Here is a 26,380-nt window from a genome sequence, read left to right as displayed (position 1 = left end):
CACCCGCCGTGATATTGCTGGAATATTGCTAAAAGCGGTGCAAAACTAAACTCACTCAACTCAAGGCCTCGGTGAGGCATTCAGAGAACCTTATAGTAAACCTGTGGTTGTCATTTCGAATTGACGCATTTGGGATATGTGATGCCCGATGCAATACCTATTTTGTCTTGTACCATATACACCGGTGTTTTTTAAAATGACCAACTTATTTGCTTTGCATGTGAGGTGAGGTGAGGTGAGGTGAAATTGGGTTTAACGTCGTGCTTGAGAATATTTCGCTCATATGACGACGTGCATGAGCGTGTATGTGTATGTGCGGCTGCTTGTACTAACCCAGACTTAAGCTGGTTTTATAGTGTTAGCCCACTGAGATACCATGCCGCAGTGAAGCATGAATACCCAACTCAGACACATTATACTGACTCCGAGCCGACCAGTCCTTGTTGTACCCATTAATACTGAGCGCCAGGCAGGGACCAACAAGCACCATATTTTAAAGTCTTTTGGTATGACGCGGTCGGGGATCGAACCCGCGACCTTCCGCACTCCGGGCGGACGCTCTAACCACTACACCCCGGAGGCGGTCCTTTGGGATATGTGATGCCCGATGCAAAACCTATTTTGACTTGTACCATATACACCCGTGATTTTCAAAATGACCAACTTACTTGCTTTGCATATGTCTGTGACGGTGTTAACACATACTCTGATATTTTAAGTTTTGCTCTGTTGCTTTTAGTGTTGAGCAGGGTAGTCTGAGCCCGTGTAAATAGCTTGAAAGAGGTACTTTCTCGTTGACACATCTGAACGAGATAAGTGTTCATCATTGTCCAATCCATGTCAGTAAGCAAACTTTCACGGTCAGTCAAGTCAACCGTCAACCTGTGTGAATAATCGAGTCTGGACCAGACAATCCAGTGATCAATAGTAGGAGCATCGATCTGCCCAACTTGGATATGATGACATGTGTCAACCAAGTCGGCGAGCCTGACCACCCATCCCGTTAGTCGCCTCTTACAACAAGCATGGGTTACTGAAGATCACTTCTAACCCGGATCTTCACGAGTCTGAAATTGATGAAATTAACTCCAGTAATAGTGTAACAATGTACACATTCCCAAATGACATCGTGATATTCCGAAGACACAACCGACCAGAAGGCTCAATAGCGCCACTTTAAGTCACTTTAAGACTGATAAAACAAACAGCATACGTACCGTCATGTTGATTTGCATATGGCAATGTGTTTTCAATATAACATACTTTGCACATTATGCATAACCACATTGCACCTACCCTGAGTTTGAATCCGAGCCACCCAGACTGACGTACACATGCACGGTCTTGGTCCAAACAAACCCGAACATTAAACAAGGGAACCGACTCAATTTGTAACCGACTCAAATCTTATCTTTAGGTTTTACATTCAAGGATTGTGTGAAATGTCACCTGGTTCTTCTAGTTCCTGCTCACGACAACACATTACTTCCCAACATAGACTTGTAAATATAGCTTGTCGGTTTATCCTAGTTCCATTCATGATGAATGATCTGTCGCTTTACTGGACACCTGTCAGAACTACTGATTGATGAATACGTTTATCACAGCCTGAATCGTAGGATGGGCATTATGGAACTAAGGGTTTGGTCGCGTGTGGGGGTTGAATTGTGGTTAAAGCGTTCGCTCGTCATGCCAAAGACCGGGTTCGATTCCCGACATGGTTACGATGTGTGAAGCCTATTTCTGGTGTCACGCGCAGTAAAACCATACTCTCAGTATTACTGGACAGGCTACTATATGTCCTACATGACTGTCAGTGTTATCGTGAACATTTGTATCAAGTGAAATTATTATTGTATCCAGCATTTTATATGCTGAACAGGCATATATAATTATTATAGTGAATGATTGTATCAACCATAATAAAGCGTTTGCGAACGTTAAGATATTTTGTCAATTGTTTTAGTAGGTTCGCACTCCAATTCAAGTCTTCTCAATCCAGATGTTACATATGTTTGTGGACCCAAAATTAGTACTATATGAAACCACATGTTACTGGTGAGTGAGTGAGTTTAGTTTTACGCCTCATTCAGCAATATTCCAGCTATATGGCGGCGGTCTGTAAATAATCGAGTCTGGACAGACAATCCAGTGATCAACAGCATGAGCATCGATCTGCGCAATTGGGAACCGATGGAATGTCAACCAAGTCAGCGAGCCTGACCACCCGATCCCGTTAGTTGCCTCTTACGACAAGCATAGTCGCCTTTTATGCCAAGCATGGGTTGCTGAAGACCTATTCTACCCGGATCTTCACGGGTCCCACATGTTACTGCATTCATAAGCCGTTACAGTCGCTTCGATACTATTACGTCCTTGTCACGTGAATGAGTGAGTTTAGCCTGAATGTACCTGATATGAGGATTGCAAAGCGATGTGCTTAGGTCAACTAAGCATAAACGTGGCATGTTTTGTTTAATTATTTGTTCTTTGACCGCACTCAGCAATATTCCAGCCATATGGTGGCGGACTGTATATAACCGAGTCATGTGTAAATGATTTAAACACAGTAAAGCACAACTGTATAATACAAATAAATCAATAATTGCAGGTTATTACAGAATTGTCCAATAATTACACGTTGTACTGACATTTTATCTTTCATGATCCCGCAGGTGAGGTGAGGTGAAATTGGGTTAAACGTCGTGCTTGAGAATATTTCGCTCATATGACGACGTGCATGCGTGTGTATGTGTATGTGCGGCTGCTTGTACTAGCCCAGACTGAAGCTGGTTTTATAGTGTTAGCCCACTGAGATACCATGCCGCAGTGAAGCATGAATACCCCACTCAGACACATTATACTGACTCCGAGCCGACCAGTCCTTGTTGTACCCATTAATGCTGAGCGCCAGGCGGGGACCAACAAGTACCATATTTTAACGTCTTTTGGTATGACGCGGTCGGGGATCAGACCCGCGACCTTCCGCTCTCGGGCGGACGCTCTAACCACTACACCACGGAGGCGGTCCTTTGGGATATGTGATGCCCGATGCAAAACCTATTTTGACTGTACCATATACACCCGTGATTTTCAAAATGACCAACTTACTTTGCTTTGCATATGTCTGTGACGGTGTTAACACATACTCTGATATTTTAAGTTTTGCTCTGTTGCTTTTAGTGTTGAGCAGGGTAGTCTGAGCCCGTGTAAATAGCTTGAAAGAGGTACTTTCTCGTTGACACATCTGAACGAGATAAGTGTTCATCATTGTCCAATCCATGTCAGTAAGCAAACTTTCACGGTCAGTCAAGTCAACCGTCAACCTGTGTGAATAATCGAGTCTGGACCAGACAATCCAGTGATCAATAGTAGGAGCATCGATCTGCCCAACTTGGATATGATGACATGTGTCAACCAAGTCGGCGAGCCTGACCACCCATCCCGTTAGTCGCCTCTTACAACAAGCATGGGTTACTGAAGATCACTTCTAACCCGGATCTTCACGAGTCTGAAATTGATGAAATTAACTCCAGTAATAGTGTAACAATGTACACATTCCCAAATGACACATCGTGATATTCCGAAGACACAACCGACCAGAAGGCTCAATAGCGCCACTTTAAGTCACTTTAAGACTGATAAAACAAACAGCATACGTACCGTCATGTTGATTTGCATATGGCAATGTGTTTTCAATATAACATACTTTGCACATTATGCATAACCACATTGCACCTACCCTGAGTTTGAATCCGAGCCACCCGGACTGACGTACACATGCACGGTCTTGGTCCAAACAAACCCGAACATTAAACAAGGGAACCGACTCAATTTGTAACCGACTCAAATCTTATCTTTAGGTTTTACATTCAAGGATTGTGTGAAATGTCACCTGGTTCTTCTAGTTCCTGCTCACGACAACACATTACTTCCCAACATAGACTTGTAAATATAGCTTGTCGGTTTATCCTAGTTCCCATTCATGATGAATGATCTGTCCTTTACTGGACACCTGTCAGAACTACTGATTGATGAATACGTTTATCACAGCCTGAATCGTAGGATGGGCATTATGGAACTAAGGGTTTGGTCGCGGTGGGGTTGAATTGTGGTTAAAGCGTTCGCTCGTCATGCCAAAGACCCGGGTTCGATTCCCCACATGGTTACGATGTGTGAAGCCTATTTCTGGTGTCACGCGCAGTAAAACCATACTCTCAGTATTCTGGACAGGCTACTATATGTCCTACATGACTGTCAGTGTTATCGTGAAGACATTTGTATCAAGTGAAATTGTGTGTATCCAGCATTTTATATGCTGAACAGGCATATATAATTATTATAGTGAATGATTGTATCAACCATAATAAGCGTTTGCGAACGTTAAGATATTTTGTCAATTGTTTTAGTAGGTTCGCACTCCAATTCAAGTCTTCTCAATCCAGATGTTACATATGTTTGTGGACCAAAATTAAGTACTATATGAAACCACATGTTACTGGTGAGTGAGTGAGTTTGGTTTACGCCTCATTCAGCAATATTCCAGCTATATGGCGGCGGTCTGTAAATAATCGAGTCTGGACCAGACAATCCAGTGATCAACAGCATGAGCATCGATCTGCGCAATTGGGAACCGATGGAATGTGTCAACCAAGTCAGCGAGCCTGACCACCCGATCCCGTTAGTTGCCTCTTACGACAAGCATAGTCGCCTTTTATGCCAAGCATGGGTTGCTGAAGACCTATTCTACCCCGGATCTTCACGGGTCCCATGTTACTGCATTCATAAGCCGTTACAGTCCGCCGATACTATTCGTCCTTGTCACGTGAATGAGTGAGTTTAGCCTGAATGTACCTGATATGAGGATTGCAAAGCGATGTACTTGGGTCAACTAAGCATAAACGTGGCATGTTTTGTTTAATTATTTGTTCTTTGACGCGCTCAGCAATATTCCAGCCATATGGTGGCGGACTGTATATAACCGAGTCATGTGTAAATGATTTAAACACAGTAAAAGCACAACTGTATAATACAAATAAATCAATAATTGCAGGTTATTACAGAATTGTCCAATAATTACACGTTATTGTACTGACATTTATCTTTCATGATCCCTTGGGTGAGGTGAGGTGAAATTGGGTTAAACGTCGTGCTTGAGAATATTTCGCTCATATGACGACGTGCATGCGTGTGTGTGTGTATGCGCGACTGCTTGCTACTAGCCCAGACTGAAGCTGGTTTTTATAGTGTTAGCCCACTGAGATACCATGCCGCAGTGAAGCATGAATACCCCACTCAGACACATTATACTGACTCCGAGCCGACCAGTCCTTGTTGTACCCATTAATACTGAGCGCCAGGCAGGGACCAACAAGTACCATATTTTAAAGTCTTTTGGCATGACGCGGTCGGGGATCGAACCGGCGACCTTCCGCACTCCGGGCGGACGCTCTAACCACTACACCCCGGAGGCGGTCCTTTGGGATATGTGATGCCCGATGCAAAACCTATTTTGACTTGTACCATATACACCCGTGATTTTCAAAATGACCAACTTACTTGCTTTGCATATGTCTGTGACGGTGTTAACACATACTCTCTGATATTTTAAGTTTTGCTCTGTTGCTTTTAGTGTTGAGCAGGGTAGTCTGAGCCCGTGTAAATGGCTTGAAAGAGGTACTTTCGTTGACACATCTGAACGAGATAAGTGTTCATCATTGTCAATCCATGTCAGTAAGCAAACTTTCGCGGTCAGTCAAGTCAACCGTCAACCTGTGTGAATAATCGAGTCTGGACCAGACAATCCAGTGATCAATAGTAGGAGCATCGATCTGCCCAACTTGGATATGATGACATGTGTCAACCAAGTCGGCGAGCCTGACCACCATCCCGTTAGTTAAGCCTCTTACAACAAGCATGGGTTACTGAAGATCACTTCTAACCCGGATCTTCACGAGTCTGAAATTGATGAAATTAACTCCAGTAATAGTGTAACAATGTACACATTCCCAAATGACATCGTGATATTCCGAAGACACAACCGACCAGAAGGCTCAATAGCGCCACTTTAAGTCACTTTAAGACTGATAAAACAAACAGCATACGTACCGTCATGTTGATTTGCATATGGCAATGTGTTTTCAATATAACATACTTTGCACATTATGCATAACCACATTGCACCTACCCTGAGTTTGAATCCGAGCCACCCGGACTGACGTACACATGCACGGTCTTGGTCCAAACAAACCCGAACATTAAACAAGGGAACCGACTCAATTTGTAACCGACTCAAATCTTATCTTTAGGTTTTACATTCAGGATTGTGTGAAATGTCACCTGGTTCTTCTAGTTCCTGCTCACGACAACACATTACTTCCCAACATAGACTTGTAAATATAGCTTGTCGGTTTATCCTAGTTCCCATTCATGATGAATGATCTGTCCTTTACTGGACACCTGTCAGAACTACTGATTGATGAATACGTTTATCACAGCCTGAATCGTAGGATGGGCATTATGGAACTAAGGGTTTGGTCGCGGTGGGGTTGAATTGTGGTTAAAGCGTTCGCTCGTCATGCCAAAGACCCGGGTTCGATTCCCCACATGGTTACGATGTGTGAAGCCTATTTCTGGTGTCACGCGCAGTAAAACCATACTCTCAGTATTCTGGACAGGCTACTATATGTCCTACATGACTGTCAGTGTTATCGTGAAGACATTTGTATCAAGTGAAATTGTGTGTATCCAGCATTTTATATGCTGAACAGGCATATATAATTATTATAGTGAATGATTGTATCAACCATAATAAGCGTTTGCGAACGTTAAGATATTTTGTCAATTGTTTTAGTAGGTTCGCACTCCAATTCAAGTCTTCTCAATCCAGATGTTACATATGTTTGTGGACCAAAATTAGTACTATATGAAACCACATGTTACTGAGTGAGTGAGTGAGTTTAGTTTTACGCCTCATTCAGCAATATTCCAGCTATATGGCGGCGGTCTGTAAATAATCGAGTCTGGACCAGACAATCCAGTGATCAACAGCATGAGCATCGATCTGCGCAATTGGGAACCGATGAAATGTGTCAACCAAGTCAGCGAGCCTGACCACCCGATCCCGTTAGTTGCCTCTTACGACAAGCATAGTAAGCCTTTTATGCCAAGCATGGGTTGCTGAAGACCTATTCTACCCCGGATCTTCACGGGTCCCACATGTTACTGCATTCATAAGCCGTTACAGTCCGCTTCGATACTATTACGTCCTTGTCACGTGAATGAGTGAGTTTAGCCTGAATGTACCTGATATGAGGATTGCAAAGCGATGTACTTGGGTCAACTAAGCATAAACGTGGCATGTTTTGTTTAATTATTTGTTCTTTGACCGCACTCAGCAATATTCCAGCCATATGGTGGCGGACTGTATATAACCGAGTCATGTGTAAATGATTTAAACACAGTAAGCACAACTGTATAATACAAATAAATCAATAATTGCAGGTTATTACAGAATTGTCCAATAATTACACGTTGTACTGACATTTATCTTTCATGATCCCCGCAGGTGAGGTGAGGTGAAATTGGGTTAAACGTCGTGCTTGAGAATATTTCGCTCATATGACGACGTGCATGCGTGTGTATGTGTATGTGCGGCTGCTTGTACTAGCCCAGACTGAAGCTGGTTTTATAGTGTTAGCCCACTGAGATACCATGCCGCAGTGAAGCATGAATACCCCACTCAGACACATTATACTGACTCCGAGCCGACCAGTCCTTGTTGTACCCATTAATACTGAGCGCCAGGCAGGGACCAACAAGTACCATATTTTAAAGTCTTTTGGCATGACGCGGTCGGGGATCGAACCCGCGACCTTCCGCACTCCGGGCGGACGCTCTAACCACTACACCTCGGAGGCGGTCCTTTGGGATATGTGATGCCCGATGCAAAACCTATTTTGACTTGTACCATATACACCCGTGATTTTCAAAATGACCAACTTACTTGCTTTGCATATGTCTGTGACGGTGTTAACACATACTCTGATATTTTAAGTTTTGCTCTGTTGCTTTTAGTGTTGAGCAGGGTAGTCTGAGCCCGTGTAAATAGCTTGAAAGAGGTACTTTCTCGTTGACACATCTGAACGAGATAAGTGTTCATCATTGTCCAATCCATGTCAGTAAGCAAACTTTCACGGTCAGTCAAGTCAACCGTCAACCTGTGTGAATAATCGAGTCTGGACCAGACAATCCAGTGATCAATAGTAGGAGCATCGATCTGCCCAACTTGGATATGATGACATGTGTCAACCAAGTCGGCGAGCCTGACCACCCATCCCGTTAGTCGCCTCTTACAACAAGCATGGGTTACTGAAGATCACTTCTAACCCGGATCTTCACGAGTCTGAAATTGATGAAATTAACTCCAGTAATAGTGTAACAATGTACACATTCCCAAATGACATCGTGATATTCCGAAGACACAACCGACCAGAAGGCTCAATAGCGCCACTTTAAGTCACTTTAAGACTGATAAAACAAACAGCATACGTACCGTCATGTTGATTTGCATATGGCAATGTGTTTTCAATATAACATACTTTGCACATTATGCATAACCATTGCACCTACCCTGAGTTTGAATCGAAGCCACCCGGACTGACGTACACATGCACGGTCTTGGTCCAAACAAACCCGAACATTAAACAAGGGAACCGACTCAATTTGTAACCGACTCAAATCTTATCTTTAGGTTTTACATTCAAGGATTGTGTGAAATGTCACCTGGTTCTTCTAGTTCCTGCTCACGACAACACATTACTTCCCAACATAGACTTGTAAATATAGCTTGTCGGTTTATCCTAGTTCCCATTCATGATGAATGATCTGTCCTTTACTGGACACCTGTCAGAACTACTGATTGATGAATACGTTTATCACAGCCTGAATCGTAGGATGGGCATTATGGAACTAAGGGTTTGGTCGCGGTGGGGTTGAATTGTGGTTAAAGCGTTCGCTCGTCATGCCAAAGACCCGGGTTCGATTCCCCACATGGTTACGATGTGTGAAGCCTATTTCTGGTGTCACGCGCAGTAAAACCATACTCTCAGTATTCTGGACAGGCTACTATATGTCCTACATGACTGTCAGTGTTATCGTGAAGACATTTGTATCAAGTGAAATTGTGTGTATCAGCATTTTTATATGCTGAACAGGCATATATAATTATTATAGTGAATGATTGTATCAACCATAATAAGCGTTTGCGAACGTTAAGATATTTTGTCAATTGTTTTAGTAGGTTCGCACTCCAATTCAAGTCTTCTCAATCCAGATGTTACATATGTTTGTGGACCAAAATTAGTACTATATGAAACCACATGTTACTGAGTGAGTGAGTGAGTTTAGTTTTACGCCTCATTCAGCAATATTCCAGCTATATGGCGGCGGTCTGTAAATAATCGAGTCTGGACCAGACAATCCAGTGATCAACAGCATGAGCATCGATCTGCTGGTGGGAACCGATGAAATGTCAACCAAGTCAGCGAGCCTGACCACCCGATCCCGTTAGTTGCCTCTTACGACAAGCATAGTCGCCTTTTATGCCAAGCATGGGTTGCTGAAGACCTATTCTACCCCGGATCTTCACGGGTCCCACATGTTACTGCATTCATAAGCCGTTACAGTCCGCTTCGATACTATTACGTCCTTGTCACGTGAATGAGTGAGTTTAGCCTGAATATTACCTGATATGAGGGATTGCAAAGCGATGTACTTGGGTCAACTAAGCATAAACGTGGCATGTTTTGTTTAATTGTTTGTTCTTTGACCGCACTCAGCAATATTCCAGCCATATGGTGGCGGACTGTATATAACCGAGTCGTATGTGTAAATGATTTAAACACAGTAAAGCACAACTGTATAATACAAATAAATCAATAATTGCAGGTTATTACAGAATTGTCCAATAATTACACGTTGTACTGACATTTATCTTTTATGATCCCCGCAGGTGAGGTGAGGTGAAATTGGGTTAAACGTCGTGCTTGAGAATATTTCGCTCATATGACGACGTGCATGCGTGTGTATGTGTATGTGCGGCTGCTTGTACTAGCCCAGACTGAAGCTGGTTTTATAGTGTTAGCCCACTGAGATACCATGCCGCAGTGAAGCATGAATACCCCACTCAGACACATTATACTGACTCCGAGCCGACCAGTCCTTGTTGTACCCATTAATACTGAGCGCCAGGCAGGGACCAACAAGTACCATATTTTAAAGTCTTTGGTATGACGCGGTCGGGGATCGAACCCGCGACCTTCCGCACTCCGGGCGGACGCTCTAACCACTACACCTCGGAGGCGGTCCTTTGGGATATGTGATGCCCGATGCAAAACCTATTTTGACTTGTACCATATACACCCGTGATTTTCAAAATGACCAACTTACTTGCTTTGCATATGTCTGTGACGGTGTTAACACATACTCTGATATTTTAAGTTTTGCTCTGTTGCTTTTAGTGTTGAGCAGGGTAGTCTGAGCCCGTGTAAATAGCTTGAAAGAGGTACTTTCTCGTTGACACATCTGAACGAGATAAGTGTTCATCATTGTCCCAATCCATGTCAGTAAGCAAACTTTCACGGTCAGTCAAGTCAACCGTCAACCTGTGTGAATAATCGAGTCTGGACCAGACAATCCAGTGATCAATAGTAGGAGCATCGATCTGCCCAACTTGGATATGATGACATGTGTCAACCAAGTCGGCGAGCCTGACCACCCATCCCGTTAGTCGCCTCTTACAACAAGCATGGGTTACTGAAGATCACTTCTAACCCGGATCTTCACGAGTCTGAAATTGATGAAATTAACTCCAGTAATAGTGTAACAATGTACACATTCCCAAATGACATCGTGATATTCCGAAGACACAACCGACCAGAAGGCTCAATAGCGCCACTTTAAGTCACTTTAAGACTGATAAAACAAACAGCATACGTACCGTCATGTTGATTTGCATATGGCAATGTGTTTTCAATATAACATACTTTGCACATTATGCATAACCACATTGCACCTACCCTGAGTTTGAATCCGAGCCACCCGGACTGACGTACACATGCACGGTCTTGGTCCAAACAAACCCGAACATTAAACAAAGGGAACCGACTCAATTTGTAACCGACTCAAATCTTATCTTTAGGTTTTACATTCAAAGTTGTGTGAAATGTCACCTGGTTCTTCTAGTTCCTGCTCACGACAACACATTACTTCCCAACATAGACTTGTAAATATAGCTTGTCGGTTTATCCCTGGTTCCCATTCATGATGAATGATCTGTCCTTTACTGGACACCTGTCAGAACTACTGATTGATGAATACGTTTATCACAGCCTGAATCGTGGGATGGGCATTATGGAACTAAGGGTTTGGTCGCGGTGGGGTTGAATTGTGGTTAAAGCGTTCGCTCGTCATGCCAAAGACCGGGTTCGATTCCCCACATGGTTACGATGTGTGAAGCCTATTTCTGGTGTCACGCGCAGTAAAACCATACTCTCTAAGTATTCTGGACAGGCTACTATATGTCCTACATGACTGTCAGTGTTATCGTGAAGACATTTGTATCAAGTGAAATTGTGTATCCAGCATTTTATATGCTGAACAGGCATATATAATTATTATAGTGAATGATTGTATCAACCATAATAAGCGTTTGCGAACGTTAAGATATTTTGTCAATTGTTTTTAGTAGGTTCGCACTCAATTCAAGTCTTCTCAATCCAGATGTTACATATGTTTGTGGACCAAAATTAGTACTATATGAAACCACATGTTACTGAGTGAGTGAGTGAGTTTAGTTTTACGCCTCATTCAGCAATATTCCAGCTATATGGCGGCGGTCTGTAAATAATCGAGTCTGGACCAGACAATCCAGTGATCAACAGCATGAGCATCGATCTGCGCAATTGGGAACCGATGAAATGTGTCAACCAAGTCAGCGAGCCTGACCACCCGATCCCGTTAGTTGTCTCTTACGACAAGCATAGTCGCCTTTTATGCCAAGCATGGGTTGCTGAAGACCTATTCTACCCCGGATCTTCACGGGTCCCACATGTTACTGCATTCATAAGCCGTTACAGTCCGCTTCGATACTATTACGTCCTTGTCACGTGAATGAGTGAGTTTAGCCTGAATGTACCTGATATGAGGATTGCAAAGCGATGTACTTGGGTCAACTAAGCATAAACGTGGCATGTTTTGTTTAATTGTTTGTTCTTTGACCGCACTCAGCAATATTCCAGCCATATGGTGGCGGACTGTATATAACCGAGTCATGTGTAAATGATTTAAACACAGTAAAGCACAACTGTATAATACAAATAAATCAATAATTGCAGGTTATTACAGAATTGTCCAATAATTACACGTTGTACTGACATTTATCTTTTATGATCCCCCGCAGGTGAGGTGAGGTGAAATTGGGTTAAACGTCGTGCTTGAGAATATTTCGCTCATATGACGACGTGCATGCGTGTGTATGTGTATGTGCGGCTGCTTGTACTAGCCCAGACTGAAGCTGGTTTTATAGTGTTAGCCCACTGAGATACCATGCCGCAGTGAAGCATGAATACCCCACTCAGACACATTATACTGACTCCGAGCCGACCAGTCCTTGTTGTACCCATTAATACTGAGCGCCAGGCAGGGACCAACAAGTACCATATTTTAAAGTCTTTTGGTATGACGCGGTCGGGGATCGAACCCGCGACCTTCCGCACTCCGGGCGGACGCTCTAACCACTACACCTCGGAGGCGGTCCTTTGGGATATGTGATGCCCGATGCAAAACCTATTTTGACTTGTACCATATACACCCGTGATTTTCAAAATGACCAACACTTGCTTTGCATATGTCTGTGACGGTGTTAACACATACTCTGATATTTTAAGTTTTGCTCTGTTGCTTTTAGTGTTGAGCAGGGTAGTCTGAGCCCGTGTAAATAGCTTGAAAGAGGTACTTTCTCGTTGACACATCTGAACGAGATAAGTGTTCATCATTGTCAATCCATGTCAGTAAGCAAACTTTCACGGTCAGTCAAGTCAACCGTCAACCTGTGTGAATAATCGAGTCTGGACCAGACAATCCAGTGATCAATAGTAGGAGCATCGATCTGCCCAACTTGGATATGATGACATGTGTCAACCAAGTCGGCGAGCCTGACCACCCATCCCGTTAGTCGCCTCTTACAACAAGCATGGGTTACTGAAGATCACTTCTAACCCGGATCTTCACGAGTCTGAAATTGATGAAATTAACTCAGTAATAGTGTAACAATGTACACATTCCAAAATGACATCGTGATATTCGAAGACACAACCGACCAGAAGGCTCAATAGCGCCACTTTAAGTCACTTTAAGACTGATAAAACAAACAGCATACGTACCGTCATGTTGATTTGTATATGGCAATGTGTTTTCAATATAACATACTTTACGTATGCATAACCACATTGCACCTACCCCTGAGTTTGAATCCGAGCCACCCGGACTGACGTACACATGCACGGTCTTGGTCCAAACAAACCCGAACATTAAACAAGGGAACCGACTCAATTTGTAACCGACTCAAATCTTATCTTTGGGTTTGCATTCAAAGGATTGTGTGAAATGTCACCTGGTTCTTCTAGTTCCTGCTCACGACAACACATTACTTCCCAACATAGACTTGTAAATATAGCTTGTCGGTTTATCCTAGTTCCCATTCATGATGAATGATCTGTCCTTTACTGGACACCTGTCAGAACTACTGATTGATGAATACGTTTATCACAGCCTGAATCGTAGGATGGGCATTATGGAACTAAGGGTTTGGTCGCGGTGGGGTTGAATTGTGGTTAAAGCGTTCGCTCGTCATGCCAAAGACCCGGGTTCGATTCCCCACATGGTTACGATGTGTGAAGCCTATTTCTGGTGTCACGCGCAGTAAAACCATACTCTCAGTATTCTGGACAGGCTACTATATGTCCTACATGACTGTCAGTGTTATCATTGAAGACATTTGTATCAAGTGAAATTGTGTGTATCCAGCATTTTATATGCTGAACGAGGCATATATAATTATTATAGTGAATGATTGTATCAACCATAATAAGCGTTTGCGAACGTTAAGATATTTTGTCAATTGTTTTAGTAGGTTCGCACTCCAATTCAAGTCTTCTCAATCCAGATGTTACATATGTTTGTGGACCAAAATTAGTACTATATGAAACCACATGTTACTGAGTGAGTGAGTGAAGAGTTTAGTTTTACGCCTCATTCAGCAATATTCCAGCTATATGGCGGCGGTCTGTAAATAATCGAGTCTGGACCAGACAATCCAGTGATCAACAGCATGAGCATCGATCTGCGCAATTGGGAACCGATGAAATGTGTCAACCAAGTCAGCGAGCCTGACCACCCGATCCCGTTAGTTGCCTCTTACGACAAGCATGGGTTGCTGAAGACCTATTCTACCCCGGATCTTCACGGGTCCCACATGTTACTGCATTCATAAGCCGTTACAGTCCGCTTCGATACTATTACGTCCTTGTCACGTGAATGAGTGAGTTTAGCCTGAATGTACCTGATATGAGGATTGCAAAGCGATGTACTTGGGTCAACTAAGCATAAACGTGGCATGTTTTGTTTAATTGTTTGTTCTTTGACCGCACTCAGCAATATTCCAGCCATATGGTGGCGGACTGTATATAACCGAGTCATATGTAAATGATTTAAACACAGTAAAGCACAACTGTATAATACAAATAAATCAATAATTGCAGGTTATTACAGAATTGTCCAATAATTACACGTTGTACTGACATTTATCTTTCATGATCCCCGCAGGTGAGGTGAGGTGAAATTGGGTTAAACGTCGTGCTTGAGAATATTTCGCTCATATGACGACGTGCATGCGTGTGTATGTGTATGTGCGGCTGCTTGTACTAGCCCAGACTGAAGCTGGTTTTATAGTGTTAGCCCACTGAGATACCATGCCGCAGTGAAGCATGAATACCCCACTCAGACACATTATACTGACTCCGAGCCGACCAGTCCTTGTTGTACCCATTAATACTGAGCGCCAGGCAGGGACCAACAAGTACCATATTTTAAAGTCTTTTGGTATGACGCGGTCGGGGATCGAACCCGCGACCATCCGCTCTCCGGGCGGACGCTCTAACCACTACACCACGGAGGCGGTCGATCCCCGAAGGTATGTGACAAAGTCGAACATTTCATCTTTTCCTTCTAAGAAAACTTTGAATGATAATTGTTTCATTTTAGGCTTGCCTTTCGTTCTGTGATTGCAAAATTTAAAAGTGCTTTTGCAGTTTAGAAAATCCAGATGGCAATTCATTAAACTTGTATCAAATACTTTATGCAATTTATTTTACAATATAAGTCACTTTGCATTTAAAACATTTATAAAAACTAATTCTTCCCAATAATATTTTTACAACCTACGGTTAACTGTTGAATGAATGGTAAAACACATGAATTGTTTACAAGTTTATTCAAGAAATGTTGAGGCGCCATGGAACCAATTCCACATATGGGTTGGAAATGTGTCATATTGGAGACAGGACCACACATTGGTAAACAGTGATATTATTCAACTGTATGCATAGGAACAATAAGGCAGTTTTACTTCATGTTTACGGCAGTTCATTTTATTAATCACCAATAAGGGAGAAGGACATTATGTGCAGACAAAAGTCATTTGAAATATGAATGGGCAGTTAATAACTATACTCATGCCAATAATGGCTGTCACCCCTCAGCCTATTAATAAGAATGTATGCGTGTGTGAGTTTAGTTTTACGCCGCACACAGCAATATCCCAGCTATATGGCGGAGGTCTGTAAATAATCGAGTCTGGACGAGACAATCCAGTGATCTGCGCCTTTGGGAACCGATGACATGTGTCAACCAAGTCAGCGAGCCTGACCACCCGATCCCGTTAGTTGCCTCTTACGACAAGCATAGTCGCCTTTTGTGGCAAGCATGGGTTGCTGAAGACATATTCTAACCTGGATCTTCACGGGGCTATTAATAAGAATGAAGGGGATGACAACCATTATTGGCATGAGTATATTTATGGAATAAAACCCTTAAGATACAGTTCCTTTTCAAATCATACAGACAACATTTAGGGACAAACATTCTTGAGTGACTTTATAAATAAGACATCGCATTTGATAAAAGTGAATAAGTTATTTTAACGCCATTTTGGGCAGTATTCCAGCAACATCACATCGGGGGAGGAAATAGGGTTTCACCAATTTCACCCATGCAGGGAATTGCTTTGACCACGTGACTCCCCCACTGTCTTCACTGTATCAAAGGTACGATGGAAATCATATATTGTTGAAACAAAGTATCCGCTCATGTTGTATATAATCTGATGTGGCATACTGTAACTGTTGTACTGTAACTGTTGTACTGTAACTGTTGTACTTTAAGGTTGTATGCATCCCTACTAAAGTGTTCTACCCATTTGAAATAGTCCAGTGGTTAAGCCGTTCGCTCGTCAAGACAAACACCCTTGTTCGATTCCCCATAAAGGAACATTGTGTGAACCGTATTCCAGTTGTGTAGATGGGTGCACATGCTGTTGGTCACTGGATTGTCTGGTCCAGTCTATTATTGACAGACGGCAGCGATATAGCTGGAATATTGCTGAGTGTGGCAAATAACAAACATACAAAAAAAGAGTGAAACCCATTGCGGTGTAAACCATAATCACTCAGTCAACCTTGTAGTGTTATCCGCTCTACCCCCTATCTACCCTAGCACCAACACACTAGTGGTGTTCCGACTAATTGAAATAATCGGGAATTGCTCGGAGTGACCAACGGGCCAAGCAATCGATCACATGTTCTCATAATCGAACACAAACGACTTTTGAACTACTGTTTTACTGCTTGAAACGTCTCACGAAGAAAGGTATCTTAGAAGCTGTCAGGGCCTGAAAACGTGTTTAATGTTTAGAAAACTTACTACACTTACTGAAACGTTATGACTGAATATTACTTGAGGACTTTAAAGGTTGCAAGTTGCATCATTTTATATTGGATGTGGAATTTACGCGGTTTCTAAATAAAACAAAAACAGAAAACCTCATGTTTTTTTCTGTATACTTATGTGCATTAACAATCTGAACAGGAAATCCTGCAAAATGAACTCAACCAATTTATTTCGATGATTTCTGGCTGGTAATGAACCAATCATCAATTGTGAGAGTTCAACCAATTCTCAACACTACAACACACCCACGCCCACACACCCGCCCCCTCACCAACACACAACACTCACTGTATCCACTAGTGTTGGGAATCGGTTGAACTCTCACAATTGATGATTGGTTCATTACCAAAAGTGCTTGGCACTATGGCCACTGCGACTATTCTCTACAAAACACGTTGATCGTCCATTCATTCTGCCTGCTGCCCACTGCTTTTCTATGAACTACTCTAAAATAATTGCCTCCCCTACCGAGTAATGTTATTTCAATGTATACCTAAACTTCAAAGGGCAATCTTGCGTCGTCTTCTTGTAGGTTTGGTCAAACCATTCATTTTGAGCGACAGTGAACCAATTCTTCCAGTCACCGGTACCACCTAATAACATCAGAAATGCAAGCCAGAATCAGATGTATGTACATTTCAAAATGATTATAAAGTTTTTATAATCACAAAAGTACCGTCCAACATAGGCAACAACATGTCAGCATAAAATGCGTCTTTTTTACTGAATGTCAGTACCCTCAAGTTGAAGAAGTATTCTGTTCCTCGATGTGTACATTCCTAGATGTTCAATTTTACAAGCAGGAAAGAGGTAAAGAATTTGCCTTTCCAGATACTCCACTCCAAAGTTCCGTACAGGAAGGAAACTACTTCTTCCTTTATCCAATTCCAAGGAGTATATTGAGAGATTAATTCTGAAACTTACTGGATGTTTGATTCAACAGAAAATATATCACCAGGTTTATATTTGGCTTTCTGAATGTCCAGAGATGTCAACCCTATTTTGGGCCTAAGTGTAATACTGGATGTGAAAAAGTGTAATTTGGACCTAAAAAGTGTAATACTTAAAACACCTACTTAGTGAAAGGTGACAACTTTATAAAAAATACTTTTGAAAAGGTTTATTTACACGAATAGGAAAGATTCTAGACAGAAATACACGTGACCAATCAATCAATCAATCAATCTTTATTTACAGTACTGAAGAGACCGTAGGCCTATAGTACATTTTACATACATACAGTAGCAGAAGGTGCAATATAAAAGAATATATAGTAAATAATATCACATCTGTTATGCAGAGGATCTCATATTCATGGCTTGGTATATATATATATACATTGCGAGATATTTTGTGGCTGTTTGATTTTGGGATGCCATGAGGGTATGGAATTTGTCTTTTCGGGGGTTCAAGTAGAAATATTTCTTTATGTATTCTTTTCTGATATTTGCATGTTGGCATCTCTGTATGTCCCATGCATGTCACAAAGCATAAGGGGAATGAATATTTACCCATTCTGGATTGTACTTCACAGTGCATAACTGTGGTAAACACGTACCCTTTCAAGATATGGCATGTCACAAAGCATACAGGGAGAAATATAGGTAACCTTCCAGATTATTCTGACTCACAGAGCATACTGGTTGATACTGATTATGCGTTGATTTCCGAGTCTTACTTGGAGCGAAATGCTCATACTTTCTCGCTACTATTCGACAGAGCTTTACTGGTATATAAACATTAACCCCGTCTAAATATTCCATCTCACAGAACGTCGTGGGAGAGAAATACTTAACTTTTTCCGATGTTCCATCTGCCAGAACTTTAGAGGGAGAGAAATACTCACCCGAACTCGATGCCTTCTCTACCAGAGCTTGTGAGAGAAAGACTCACACCCTCTCGTTGTTCAATCTTGACAGAGCTTTACTTGTAGAGAAATACTCACCCTTTCTATACACAATCTCGGAAGACTTTGTCTTGATTGTCTTCATTGAGGCAAAGCTGCAGTGATCACACACTTCCTTCACAAAATCATCACTTCTCTCAATTCCTAGGAACTCTCGCGCTTTCTTCAACTCAGTGTATGCATCCTTTAAACGCATCAACAAAACTAGTATCATGATCACACAAACTCAATGAACATTAACACGTCGTGATCAAAAGAGTAACTTGTTTGAGTGGCATTTTTAGAAGTTGAGACGTACAATATGGAATAAGTTTTTATGGAACCAATTATGGCAATTATGTTGTTTCCTTTGTCAATTACAATGTATGTTGTTTAACCAATTATGGCAATTATGTTGTTTCCTTTGTCAATTACAATGTATGTTGTTTCATTGTTATATACAGTATATATATGCAGCTCCTCCACTTCATGTATCACTCTTGCTTGACAACGGTACAAGAATCTGTATCGAAACGTCGCACTCACGAAATAAAGAAGTTGTTATCCATAAAAACTTGTTCCATATTGTGATCAAGAGGGTTACACAAACAGGAGTTCATTGTCTCTCTGATAAGCAGATTAACATATTTACTAAGGAGGAGTTCTCGGTATTTTGATACTTCCAATTGATAACTGAACCTAGCATTTTCCCATTTCATAGAGGGATGCTCAATTATATGTTTCTATTCATCATTAATATTCTAAATACTTAGGTGACAAGAACTACTCAATATGAACACGTGCCGTTTGAAAAAACAGTTAAATATATAATGTTCACCTCCAGACACAGAAAGTTTACCTCCATTTTTAACACTTTAACTGATCAAACAATTGTGTGAAATTTGACGATGCACGGTCAAAGGTACTTAGGGATAACATTCATTTTTCAATGAGCTGATGAAACAACGCTCTATAGATTTGTATTCAATTTCAACCCAGCTTGTTAGATACTTGCACCACAGGGACTCATCTAAATCGTTTGTTGGATATTGTGATATCTTCCATGAAATGACTGATATATGCATTGCTCAGCTCAATAGATCAATATTCTCATACGCAAGGTTTCAAGGACTTCAACTACATTTTGAACAATCTCCATCAATTGACCCTGACTGTCATGTCAGAATGCTATCAAAACACCAAATCAACAAAAAGGAGTTAGTGAGTTAGGGTTTATACCGCTTTTATCAATTTCCCAGCAACTTTGGCACAAACAAGTGGCCAAACTCATTGTGCCCGTTCGAGGAATCGAACCCAGGTACTCAGAGATTTTTAATACCAGCTATAGTCTGTTTTAGTACAAGCAGCCGCACATACACATACACACGCATGCACGTCGTCATATGAGCGAAATATTCTCAGGTACGACGTAAAACCCAATTTCACCTCACCTCACTCAGAGAGTTTACTTTCGGACAGATTACTTCTACAATTATCATAATCACTCGTCCTCTCATACATACTGATGTCTTGTGAGAATAATGAACACTACTTTGAGTATACATTGGACGACATGTATTTAGGCAAAGAGGGGTGAGTGAGTTGAGTTTTACGTCGCACTCAGCAATATTCCAGCTATATGGTGGCGGTCTGTAAATAATCGAATCTGGACCAGACAATCCATGTATCAACAGCATGAGCACCGATCTACGCAAATGGGATACAATGATATAGGTCAACCCAGTCAGCGAGCCTGACCACCCGATCTCGTAATTCGCCTCTTACGACAAGCATGGGTTACTGAAGACCAATTATAAACCGGATCTTCACGGGTTAAGCAAGGAATAGCTATATTTAAAGGTATCATCATTGTTATGAGAGTGTGTTTTTTTTAATTTGTAAAATCAATGATTAAGCGATAGTTATGGGTCACAATGTTTAAAGTTTTGAGAGTGGGTTGCGGCTCACATCGTGCATCATGTATGTTCAGTGGCAATAGTATTTTGTAGCGGTACGCCTTTTGAGATAGCGCTTCAGAGTTGCCTCCCTTGGCTTTATAATTGTTGTGACCGGTCGTTTGTTCGACGAATTTCGATAACATTCTGAGTGAATAAAGATGCAGCCTATCTTTACTAGAATGCTCGAGAATTGTAAGGGCTATATAAAGGATGGTTGTTGTGTTGTGCGACACGGTACTCACACACGGACTTCATATCACTGGATTTATATACATCTGTCTGCCTTCGTCTAGCTGACCTACATTCAAGATTGACTGCCTGACTGCTCTCATTGCCAAAAAGCTTCAGTTAGTATATCTGCTCTCACTGTAAATGTCAATACTCTGGTTAGTTAATATTTTATATTTGTGACCCATTACTTTAGATTTGTGACTCAATTGCATTGTACTAGAAATCTGTATTGTGATTCATTGAAGCTTGCTCGTTGTTTGTGCAATATATTATTGAATATTTAAGACTAGTCTGTGTTCTACTTTGCAGGTTCAAAGGGGACTTTTAAACCCTTTAGACACGGCAAATTATTAAACGTAACATTATCATAACACAATACAATACTATAGGTTACGACGGGTATACTTTGACAGTGGTCCTGCTCACCTCTTTCATGTCCTCATAGCTAAGTGTCAGTATGGGGACGTCAGTTGTCTTCTTCACCTCCTCCCAGTCCTTCACATAGTCGAACCAGGAGCCGTAATCAACTGAAACACGTTGCATAGATAACCACGAACATGAATGGTGCTGATGAATAAAATAAACTTACTCGTGGAGGATTTGGGATTAGACTTCGTGTTCCTGGACTGAAGTAGAGGAGAACATAACTGTTATTTGTGACAGTGGGGTAGCCTAGTGGTTAAATCGTTCGCTCCTCATCCCAAAGACCCAGAATTGACTCCCCGCATAGGTGTTATGAATGATGCCTGTTTCTGGTCTCCCCGACAGTGATATTTCTGAAATATTATTAAATGCGGCGTAAAACCATCCTCATTCACTCATCAATATATGAGCATAGTTTTACGTCGCTTTTAGCATTATTCCAGCGGTATCACTCACTGACTGACTGAGTTTGGTTTTACGTCGCTTTTAGCAATATTCCAGCAACATCACTCACTGACTGACTGGGTTTGGTTTTACGTCGCTTTTAGCATTGAGCAGTATGGGTTTCACACATTGTACCCGTGTTGGTAATCGAACCCGGGTGTCTTCGGCGTGACGAGCGAACGCTTCAACCACTAGACTACCCCACACCCCTATCTAATATTTGTTCTAAGAATGAAAAAGACAATCACTCACACTTCCCCTCCAGAGATGGTCGGACGAAATTATTCCACTCTCCTGTGTAATTGTAGTACTTTGGCATCTTCTTCACAAAGTTGTAATATGAAACAGTCACGTCCTTGGGGTTCCGAGTCAGGTACAGTATCCTGGGTTTCTTCACTTTTACCTGCTCAGGAAGCTCGTCAAACAACAAATGAGTGTTAAGAACTCTGGGGGAAGGGAGATCTTTGAAGGTTTCTTCAAGGTGAGCTTCCAACATGGCAGTCCCTTTGCCGATTTCATCATGGTCGAGTTTTCCCGCCACCAGCAGGCGAGCCATTTCCCAGACCCAGTTAGTCCCTGTAAAGTAAAAGCATATGCAGGTTCTTGGTTAGCGCAAAATAGGTTCGAGTTTTTGACGCCGTTTAACAACTTCTACTTGTAGGACATTTATGACTTCCAACAAAACTTTGAGTGAGTGAGTGAGTTATTATTTAACGTCACATCGGCAATATTTCAGCCATATCGTGACGAGAACATATTTGATTTTGAAATGAAATATATGTATATTATAAGAAACCTGCCGACGAAGGACAGTAAAACAACTAGAATATCACAATTACAACTAAAACTAGTATGGAGAGTTAAAACTGATAGCACTATTTGGACAATACAATATAAAAACAAGCTATAGATCGCCAACACCAAACAAAACTTTGAGGAAACCCATTTGAGGTGACGTCATTGTATGGCATTTATGAGTGAGTGAGTTTAGTTCTACGCCGCACACAGCAATATTCCAGCTGTATGGCGGCGGTCTGTAAATAATCGAGTCTGGACCAGACAATCCAGTGATCAACAGCATAAGCATCGATCTGCTCAATTGGGAACCGATGACATGTGTCAACCAAGTCGGCGAGCCTGACCACACGATCCCGTTAGTCGCCTCTTACGGTGGCATTTATGTCTTCCTTCCAAACCTCTGGGAAACCCATATACGGTGACCTCACTGCATGACATTTATCTTTGGGGAAACCCCTTCTCGGGTGGAAACCCTGTATCGAAAAGCTGACAAAAGTCTCGCTCGATATCTTGCCCATTTTCCGTCATGACCCACGTATACTATTCTCTAACCATCTTTGGACTATTCTGGTATAAAGTACTTCTTGTAAGCGGTCCTGACTCCCTAATGTAGATTGCGAATTTACCATCATTATATTATTGCATTGATACAGTCTACCTACCTGACTTAGGGAAAGCACACACGAGAATATCGTCAGGACGGATTTCTACAGAAGGTAATCTCTCCAATGTTTGGGTATCCACACATCCGGGAAACTTTGGGTATTTGCGGCCGTTGTAGCTTACCAGCGTCATCTCATCTCCACCATCATCGGCTACTTGAATCAACTCCATGACGACGGTAGTTGTCTTCCCAAACCCAGTGATCAGAGCATTTGAACGTATTTGTGAATGACTTCGGAAATGACTGAAATGAAATATATACGTTTATTAATCGGGAAACCATAACATTATTAACATGAGGAGGTATTTCTGCTACAGATGGATTATTTGTTTTGTCTGTTTTCCAGCATATTACCTTCTGGACCCGTGAAGATCCGGGGTAGAATAGGTCTTCAGCAACCCATGTGCTTGCCATAAAAGGCGACTATGCTTGTCGTAAGAGGCGACTAATGGGATCGGGTGGTCAGTTTCGCTGACTTGGTTGACACATGTCATCGGTTCCCAATTGCGCAGATCGATGCTCATTCTGTTGATCACTGGATTGTCTGGTCCAGACTCGATTATTTACAGACCGCCGCCATACAGCTGGGATATTGCTGAGTGCGGCGTAAAACTAAACTCACTCACTCACTCACTCACCTTCTGGTCTCATGCTTCAATTTCTGGCTGGGGATAATACATGTGTCTAATACAGTATTTACACTGGTATTCCCGGAGATAGTTTTTACGTAATACGATGTACGATTGATTGTTTTTTGTTTAACGTCGCACTTGGCTATAGATCTATGGCGGTGGTTGGTTAAAACATGCGCCTGGACCAGACAATTCAGTGACCAACAGAATAAACATCGATCTACGCAATTGGGGTAAGATGACATGTGTCAACCAAGTCAGCGACCTTGGCCACCCGATCCCGTTAGTCGCCTCTTACGACAAGCATGCGTTAATGCAAGTTACCATTGCGATAGCGATAGTCTATTGCGACCAACTATTGCAATAGTTTTTTTTTCTAATTGAATTGTCTCATTTGAAGTCTTTTCCCAAATGAATGTATAGTTTATACTAACACGTTGAAGTAGTGTCAGTCTCTTTTGATAACTGACAAGAAACTTCAAACCCAGATAAAGTTTTTTAAGAGGTAACAGGGGCGGTTAACTCTAAATCAAAGTGATCGAATCTGGTACTTCCTGTATTTTGCGCTGCGCATTTATCAACGGGTGTCAATTACTAATCTATCGATAGTCACACATACTATCGATGCATCGATAGTTTATCGTTTCTACCATCGATTAATTACTATCGGAGACTCAACAGTTGGAAACATCGATAGTTCGATGCATCGTTACACCCCTAATGTTTACACTGACGTTAAATAGTAATCTTAAGTTTGTGAGCATAACGACGGTGGTGCTAGCATTACAGCAACGAGGGAGGAGGGAGGGACAAAACAGAGACGGCTCTTTCCCTTGAATACGTTTTTTTTGTCATATTTTATTTGTGCGTTTTCCAAGTTGTTACAAGGGCGCAGTGGCAACTAAAGGAACAGCGCGAAAAGCGAGATGCACGTGCATTAGTGACGTCAGAGACATGTGATTACTGCTGATTGACAAAAGTGAGAGAAAATTAAAGTCTATAATTTACAAAGTCTGTGATTTCTTCAAGGATGAAAATGACAGGGGGTGACCCAAGTATGCAATTACTAAGTACATACAGCGCACTGCCTGTGCAGCTGGGGTACGTGTCATGTCGCCAGCTCAAAAAATTGTTGAGAACCCGTTAACGCACGTGCATCTCGCTTTTAACGCTGTTCCTTTAGTTGCCAGTGCACCCTTGTAACAAACTGGGAAAACGCACAAATAAATGACAGTTTCTTAAACGTTTTTATTTTTGTGACACAAATTATGCAATTTTTTTCTAAAGTTGGTCTGTTGTCTATTGCAGTCCGCGTTGGTTTGAATATTTTATGTCTATTTGTTTTTGTGTTAGATTGCAATTCATAAGTATCATTTTGTCTCAAACGGACTGTACTTGTACACCGTCCACAGCCACAAAGTGTAACTTCTGACATGACAAAAACGCCGCAGCTTAAGTCTAAGTATGCAAGATATCTGTCCACTGCTCAGTCTGTATACTAAAATGAACAATTATTTCGATCCAGTCGAAGAACTTTAAATATTTAATTTTCATCTTGGTTGCTCACAAAAACTTCAAGTCTAAATACCACGAAAAAATGATACACGAACCCACCTGTCTGACAAGACAAAACCGATAGTTTCCCAAACTCAAATAAAGATTCACCAAAGTTAACATAATCATAAGAAAGGTGTCTCCACAGTCAAAAAGATCAATAGAAACCCACTCACAATTATCTTATCTCTTTGCACCCCAAGTCTTTTCCATTGCTGTGAACACGTGCCATATGCTCCAGTCGACTTGAGTCGCCCGGATCACTTTACCGACAGGGACCAAATATAATCCGGATCATTTTACTGGCGGATCATTTTCCCGGCAAAGACCAAAACAAAACCGGATCAAAAAGAAAACACAACTTGAATATTGTATTTTTGTTTGTTGTTTCACGTCGCACTCAAAAATATTCCAGCCATATGTCGACAGTCCGTAAATAATCGAGTCTGGACCAGACAGTCCAGAGATTAACAGCATGATAATTTGGATACGATGACGTGTCAACCAAGTCAGCTAGCCTGGCAACCCGATCTCGTTAGTCGCCCCTTTCGACAAGCATAGGTTGCTGAAGACCAGTTCTCACCCGGAACTGTCGTATATTATCGCTAAGTGTTACTTAATGAAGTCCCAAACTTTAGTCTGTTAAGACGCCTGGACATTCTGTAGAGGGTATCTCCTCTCCATTACTATATGGAACTGATCCAGAGCGGGAGGCAAAAATTTGAAT

At 41.8% G+C, this 26,380-nt stretch overlaps 1 protein-coding gene across 1 annotated transcript; it reads right to left on the bottom strand.

Moving 5' to 3' along the window:
- Nucleotides 1-17,328: 17,328 nt before the first annotated feature.
- On the bottom strand, nucleotides 17,329-25,920 carry LOC124273408 (sulfotransferase 1A1-like). Its single transcript, XM_046708666.1, has 6 exons — nucleotides 25,830-25,920; nucleotides 23,466-23,710; nucleotides 22,258-22,581; nucleotides 21,565-21,665; nucleotides 19,010-19,154; nucleotides 17,329-17,657 (listed from the first exon to the last, which is right to left on the bottom strand). The coding sequence occupies exons 2-6, from the start codon at nucleotides 23,635-23,637 to the stop codon at nucleotides 17,542-17,544; spliced, it is 858 nt and encodes a 285-aa protein (XP_046564622.1). The 5' UTR covers nucleotides 23,638-23,710; nucleotides 25,830-25,920; the 3' UTR covers nucleotides 17,329-17,541.
- Nucleotides 25,921-26,380: the final 460 nt, after the last annotated feature.

Source organism: Haliotis rubra, unplaced genomic scaffold (genome assembly GCF_003918875.1).
Source record: "Haliotis rubra isolate DU_JTF1 unplaced genomic scaffold, ASM391887v1 Scf180, whole genome shotgun sequence".
Classification (NCBI taxonomy): Eukaryota; Metazoa; Mollusca; class Gastropoda; order Lepetellida; family Haliotidae; genus Haliotis; species Haliotis rubra.
Note: the sequence above shows the minus strand (reverse complement) of the source record. Positions and strands in the feature narration are given on the sequence as shown.

Coding starts and splice junctions, on each gene's coding strand:
- LOC124273408 (XM_046708666.1), bottom strand. CDS start 23,637: ATGGAGTTGATTCAAGTAGCCGATGATGGTGGAGATGAGATGACGCTG. Junction 21,666..22,257: donor ACCATCTCTGGAGGGGAAGT/GTGAGTGATTGT, acceptor AACGTGTTTCAG/TTGATTACGGCTCCTGGTTC. Junction 17,658..19,009: donor CGAGATTGTGTATAGAAAGG/GTGAGTATTTCT, acceptor TGATGTTATTAG/GTGGTACCGGTGACTGGAAG.